The sequence below is a fragment of the Asparagus officinalis genome, chromosome 5 (assembly GCF_001876935.1).
Source record: "Asparagus officinalis chromosome 5, Aspof.V1, whole genome shotgun sequence".
NCBI lineage: Eukaryota > Viridiplantae > Streptophyta > Magnoliopsida > Asparagales > Asparagaceae > Asparagus > Asparagus officinalis.
Genome location: NC_033798.1, coordinates 52,023,000 through 52,030,395, shown reverse-complemented (window position 1 = coordinate 52,030,395; position 7,396 = coordinate 52,023,000). Strand labels below are relative to the sequence as shown.

The 7,396-nt window shown below is 39.6% G+C and overlaps 1 protein-coding gene across 1 annotated transcript; it reads right to left on the bottom strand.

Annotated features, from left to right (window-relative positions):
• Window positions 3,460-4,688, bottom strand: LOC109843219. Its single transcript, XM_020412154.1, has 5 exons — window positions 4,195-4,688; window positions 4,007-4,121; window positions 3,830-3,911; window positions 3,704-3,755; window positions 3,460-3,616 (listed from the first exon to the last, which is right to left on the bottom strand). Exons 1-5 carry the CDS (start codon window positions 4,513-4,515, stop codon window positions 3,470-3,472), a joined length of 717 nt encoding a protein of 238 aa, XP_020267743.1. The 5' UTR covers window positions 4,516-4,688; the 3' UTR covers window positions 3,460-3,469.

Sequence of the window (7,396 nt, the reverse complement as noted above, 5' to 3'; positions counted from 1 at the left end):
AAATTCAAAAGAAATTATCTTTTTATAAGACTTCTTTTACACAACAAAAGGAAAATTATAACTTTTTAGAAACAAACACAGGATCGTTGTTTGGATCGCTGCTTGCGTGGGATCTTTGCCTGTGCCGGGGGTGCGTTAGCCCGTGGACCACCGATTCACAGATTCTGATTGAATCGTGAAGGTTTTGGGGATTCTTCCTTCGTTTATCGAAGTAAGAATTTAAAGCGAATATCTTATCGATGTAAGATGTTCACTCTTCTAAAGATCAAGTCAGAGCTTAGATCTCTAGGAATCACCAAAAGCTTCTTGAGGATATTTGTGAAGAAGGAAGACTCTCTCTCTTGCTCCAATTCACCAAAAGCTCAAGCCTTTTCTGCTCCAATCTACTCTCTTTGTCAATGATGGTCCTAGGGGAGTATTTATACCCTCATTGGATGATAACTGAAGAAAATAACCGATTAACAACTGCCCATTTGGGCGCGGCAGCTAGGGGTGGCGCGGTCAAAGGAGTGGTTCCCCTTTTTAGTTTTGTAACCGCCATCTCACGACTTTTGTCACGATTTTCGTGGGTAGTGGGCATGATTTTTACTTGTAACTGCTTCCCCCACGTTCATAAGTGACCCCCAGCAATTAATAAGCCATGTGGGCTGCACAAAACTCGAGAAAACTGTCAAAAATAACATGTTCAGCTTCCCAGTGGCCGCGGCAGTACGTGGTGTCGCGCATTGCCGCGCCAGTTACCACTACCGCGCACCTCCTGAGTATTTTGGCTCTAACTTTCTCGTTCGATATCGGAATGAGGTGATCCAAGATGCGTTGGAAAGCTAACGAAGAGATCTACAACTTTTATATTTTGAGCTTCTTCAGATTTTGATCATATCATGGTTTAAATGTACAGTATATTACCGCGGCAGTGTACACTGCCGCGCACCTCCGATGCAGTTTGCGACCTCTCGGGTATTTTGGCTCTAACTTCCTCGTCCGATGTCGGAATGAGGTGATCCAAGATGCGTTGGAAATCTATCGAAGAGCTCTAAAACTTCTCATTGGCTCTTCACTCTGTTTATTTGCACGTCACCTTATACTGTCGCGCTATTGCCGCGGCAGTGTACACTGCCGCGCACCTCCGATGCAGTTTGCGACCTCTCGGGTATTTTATCTCTAACTTCCTCGTCCGATGTCGGAATGAGGTAATCCAAGATGCGTTGGAAAGCTATCGAAGATCTCTATAACTTCCTATAGGCACATCACTCTGTTTGTGAGCACAACACCTTTCACTGTCGCGCCTATGCGCGTCAGTATTCCTTATCGTGGGTGTTCATATTGTTCTTCTATGTTTCTTTGTTTATTTTGCCTTTGGATGATCTCCTTTGACTTAGATAGGTATATTCATACCTATAGGTATTTTTAAACGTGTACAGTCGCCGACCACGACCAGTACCTAAGGAACGTAACCCAGGATGAAGCTTGAAGCATGTCTCAATACGGTGTCCTTCCTTCTTGCAATATTTGCAAGAGAGCTTAGATCGAGCCTGTGGAGAGGGAGCCTGTGGAGAAGTATGATTCATAACAAGAGCAATGACAGGTAAAGACAAAACAGTCTCGAGTGAAGAGGTAGGAGTGTCTGTTGACAAATTGAGTCGTGTTGTCTGCTGCCGGGTCTCATAAGCAGTGAGAGCTCCCATAACTGAGGCCAAAGTCGGAAATTGAGACTGATGAAGTAGTTGATCAGCCATAGTTGAATATTCAGGAAGGGACTGAAACAGTTGATGCACCTCATACCGTTTGTACCAGGCTAGCCAGTCTTCATATGTGGAATTACGTCCAGGAAGCATGGAGCGTAACTCTGTCCAAAAAGCTTGCATTTGTCCAAAATGGGACTGCAGAGATGAACTACCTTTGCGTTGTAGAGAAATGCGTTGCAGAAGATATGCCTCCCGTGCACCCGAGCACTCAGTGAAACGCTCAGTGAGACGAGTCCACATGGCCTGAGCAGAGGGAAGGGAGCCAATCTCGACAGTGAGACCAGAGCCAACACAACGAGTGAGATAATCCATGACACGAAATTCCTACAATTGCCACTCTGAACTCTCCTTGACATAGAGAGCACGAGCAGTCTGAAGATCGACATTACCACTGTCAGAGGTAATAGTACTGGATGAAGCAACAGTGCTGATGGACAATGGAACTGGTCCCGTACTGGTGATATGATCAAGCAAACCAGCGCCACGCAAGGCATTGGTGACAATGGTGGACCACCCTGCCCAGTCACTTTGATCATTGAGGGGCAAAGGTGGTTTGAGAATCTTCTCTGAAGGAGCCATAACAGCAATGTTGAGACGTTAAGATGTCGAGATGCCGTTACTGACTGCAAAACGGCAATGCCGTTCGTTTGAGGCCGAGAGACGGCTTAAAACGACGATGCCGTTAATTTAAGACCGAGAGACGGTCTTGAAACGATAATACCGTTAAAATAGAACCCGAAGGTTAGAATGAAAACCCGAAGGTTTAAACGAGAACGCGAAACGCGTTAAGAGGCCGCAAAGCGACAAGGCCAAAATATATGGCAGAAAAAAAACATTAAACGGCTGCAATGCAATAAGGCCAAGATTTGGCAAAAGAACGCAGAAGCGTTAAAAAAATTTATTGGAAGGGAAATAGCCCTAGCTCTGATACCATGTTAAAGTAAGAGAGAGAGAATCTTGGGTAAATTTCCCTTGAATTGAATATTGAGTATGCACATATATTTATACAAGTAGAGGAGTGTGAGGTTTGTTCTCCCAAGCAATGTGGGACTAAAACCCACTACAATACACTATCAACAGCTATTATATGCTACTTCCCGGATGCGGTTTACCGCAGGTTTGAGTGAGTGCTGGATGTGTGGGCAATTGTAATAATTAAGGTTCATATTCACAATCGCTTGCCTTCCTGCTTTCAGCAAAGATGAAAAAAAAATGTTAGCGTAGCAGGAGCTGGGAGGTTTATGGACAAAGCGTTGAACCTGCTGTTGTATAGTTCTTTATCACGCTATTTAAGCACTTTCTGGAGCTGGGATTTGGGTTAGGTGTTTCTTAGCTCACTCGCTGTCTTTATTTCTGGTGTAACAGGAGATAATGAGCAAAGATGATGACACTGAGCAAATGCTGGTAGCAGTGCAACAGGAAAGAGCACACCGTAGAACTAGCTTCTTGAAAACTACCAGCTCTTCGACCTCTTCTTGTGGCTGGGCTTCATCCAGGCTCCTAATTTGCTCCATCTTATCAAATTATTTGTTCTCTTAAGCTTAACTAGTGAATATGCGTTCTTTTTATATCAGTTCTGCCTTTACAATTACTAATCAATTGACTCTGATTCATGCAGATGCCTTTTGCTTCGTAATCCTTTAGAATTTTCTTTTGACTCCATGTTGAATTTGATTGCGAATTGTACACAGTCACTAGCTAAGCTAATATCAGCTTTCATTGCATTATAATGTGTTCTTCCATAAAATTACAGATATGACCATAAAGAGTATAGCCAGCAAGCAAGTCAGCAGAGCAGACTTCCTCTTGCCTTTGAAGACGGTTGCTGTTGAAATTTTGCCAAAGATAGGTATCACAACTTCTTTCATTTTCTGCCAGTAAAAAAAAAATTTAGAAGAGAAAAGAGAATTCATTGGCATAAACTTATGTGTAAAGATTTTTTATGCTTGTTTCTTTACCTTCTTGAGGAGTTCCAAGGGAAGCAGTGGCGCAATCAACGCCTTACCATTCCTGTAATATTCATATGTAGCAACTAAATTAGCACAAATGTTCTTCACATGTTATTACTAGCATTCTCTTCTCACCTTAGAAGTATTTTTCCAGTATACATATGAGTGGTGTAGAGACTGCAAGCCGGTCCCAGAGGTATATAGTTGTTACTCCATTCTACAAGATTTGAAGGAAACAAAATAAAATGGTTGGAGATGACTGTACATTTGTATATCATTTCTATGAATGTATTGTGAGTTTTTAGAACAGACCAAAGTTCCATTTTAGGCCAATGTCAGGTACCCCTCCTGTTGTTATCGGTTTCACCACAACCTCCAAATGGTTCGCGATAAATACCATAAGCGATGATAACACTATCGAGCATTGCTACAAAAACATACGCATTCAGGAACTTGTGCTTAGTAATGATTCGCTACGAAGTGTTGAATATAATGTTTACCTGCTTCAGTAAAGATTTGATGATAAAGAGAGTAAAAGGATCATAACGAAAGCCTCTACGGTCATCCCCTATAACTTCAATGAATTCTTGGACATTTTGATTTTTCATTGAAGTGTAGAGCCATTTGGATGCTTTGTAAAGTCCATTGTTGGGCTCTGAATTTTTAGGAGTACAATGAGGCACAAAAGATTTAGAGATGTTGGTCCCCTTCAGTGGATGAAGAAGAGTAATGGATTTGGGAGATGAGATGTTGTTTGTGAGATGTTTGAGGTGAAGATTTGAATATGGTTGGTGTTGGATTATTGTGTTGAGGGTTGTCATGGCTTGGATTAGTGAGATTAAGGGCTTGTGAGTCCCAATTCAAATGAGGTGTGAAGAGGAATAGGGATTGGTTAAGGGTATCAAGGCAGTGGAGTTAGTTGTAAGATTCTCTAGTGAAGAAAGGTATTGTACGTGGTGAAAGCAATGCTTAAAATGAACTAAAAGTCACAGTAAGGAATAAGGAATGAGATCCCATTGATCTGTAGAAGTCTTAGTTCGTCCTCTTTTCTTGTTGATAGTTGAAACTTACAAATTATTTAGATGTATCAGTTTTCTTTTGAGAAAAACAGGAAAAAAGATTACAAAGGTTTCTAAGTTGGGTTGAATATAGTTAACCTGTCATCTTAATCCTGATATAAACACTCTAAAATTTCTTTCCCACTAGTTTTATTTATTGGTCTGAAACATGTAGTTGTTTAACCAATTCATACTTCTCGACCTTCGATCTTGTGGCTACTACTGATGGTTAGCAGTAAAAAAGCTTAATTATATTACTTTTTTGTTTTTAGACTAACAACAAAAATCTTGAAAAAAGTGGATTTGAAGTTGAATGACTAATAAGCTAAACGTCAAGAACTGTTTAATGTTTCCTCCTAGAAAATATGACATATCCATTGTGCAATAAAACTAATAGGAAACTTAATTGCAAAGATGATCATGCTAATTGGAAAACTAATAGAGGATATCTAGGATTTTAGACATTGTAAATAATTTATTCTTGAGCTATTTTTCATCAGTGTTGAAAATAACAGTAACATATAATTTAATACTCATTTCTGAATAACGTAAAAAGTTATACACCATAATGTATATCACAAGTTACTCGTATTATTTTTTAAATTTTAAATAAAATACAAAATATTGGCATTATTTTTAACAAATAAGGTCATCATAATGATTACAATGTTTACGTATATCATCATGATTTTTTATGTTGGAGTTTTTTTTTCAAAAGAGGTCTTTTTGCTAAATAATTAGCAAAAACAACCATTTTGCTAATTATTTCGCAAAACCGACCTCTTTCTGGTCAATAGGTCAAAAAGAGGTCGGTTTCGCAAAAAGAAGTTTCTGAAACATATAGGATTAGTAGACTCGTATGTTTAGTAACCAGTAATTGGCCACTAATGTGAGCTCAAAAAAACCTAGGAGACTATTAGTCCCGTAGGTTTTCTGAACTCCCAAACAAAAAGCACAGGACTACTCTCGCGTGCATTAAGCAGAGAGTTGGGCTATATTGCCATGGGCACACCACAAAAGTGCACAGAACATGCGCGGGGCTATATTGCTTCATATACATTGCTTGGCAGACTTGTTTGGGCTACGAAAATATAACATCAACTTCATATAATTGTTATACCATATAATATTTATATACTTATAAATTTTAAGAAATAAACACTAGATAAAAAGCACATTTAATGAATCCACAACATCACAACACAATAGCTACATCATATACATATACATACGACAAAATAGTCCAAATAAATCCAAATATATCAAGTCTATCATATCTATCCATACGACAGATATAGTCTAAGCAAAAAAACTAATAAACTATCACATGCAACCTAAAAGTCTGTTCCTCCCCCATTATCTCCCTCTTCGTACCCGCTTCGATCGTCGACGTCCTCCTTCGATTTGAGCTTATACATGCTCGCTCTCCGGTTGTGTGTGGTGCTATGATGGACCAGTTTTCTGTGACGGACCAACTTCATTGTCATACGAGCAAGATTCACCTCGTCTTTGTCGGCGCACATATGTCGTCTCTGCTCGCGACCATCATGTCGATTCTCATGAATTCGTTGAAGAGTTTTACGAACCCTCCCCACTATCTGCTGTAGTACCGATACATGCATTAAATCTCCTTTGGCGGTAGCTATGCCTTTATTTGCAATCACCTCTATCTCATCTATATCGTCTATCTGCAATCACATGAAAATATATAATTATATATATAAGCAACCAAAAGCTAATGGATTAAAAAAACTATTTAAATTTATGCATTTTACTTACCAATTCTCTTTCATCTACACCCCTTGGTATGTATCTTGCTTGTTGGGAAAAAAATCGAAATTTGTACTTTGATGAAGATCTGAAATTCGTCGGCGTTGGAGAGGAGACGGTGTCAGACTTCAACAATGTTGGCGTGAACTTTGGGGAAGATCTCTATTTGGGTTGGGAGAGAATGGGTTTCGTGAGAATAAGAGAGAGAAAATTGAGGGAGAAAGAGGTGATTTTGGAGAGAAATAATGGAATGGCGTTAGGGTTATTGAGGGAGAGAGATTGGCAGAGGGTGGATGAAAATCGGGTTTAGAGAGGTGAGAGATCGAGAGGTTAGAGAGAGAGGAGGATGTGCCCTAATTATTGGGCACAGCCAGGCTTATATAGGCCCGATAAATCCACGGGATTACTAGTCCCGTTGATTTGCTGGGCGATAACGCCTAGTATCTAATTAACGCACGGGATTAGTAGTCCCGTGCGTTTTCTTTGCACAGTTCAGAAAACCCACGTGATTACTAGTCTCGTAGGTTTTCTGAGTTAAGTTTAGTGGCCAATTACTGGCCACTAAACATACGGGACTACTAGTCCTATATGTTTGAAAAGCTTATTTTTGCAAAACCGACTTTCAAAAAGAAGTCGATTTTGTTAAATAATTAGCAGAACGGTCGGTTTTGCTAATTATTTAGCCAAAAAGGCCTCTTTTGAAAAAGAAACGCCTTTTATGTCATCGTAATTTCATAACACAAAAAGTTACAAATACTAAACAAACTATCCAAAAGCACAAGTACTACAACTTTTAAACAAGGTACCAAAAAAACACTCATGTTTTCAATAAAGTCATATAAAACAAGTAGAGTATGCTCGTACAGTATTGCAT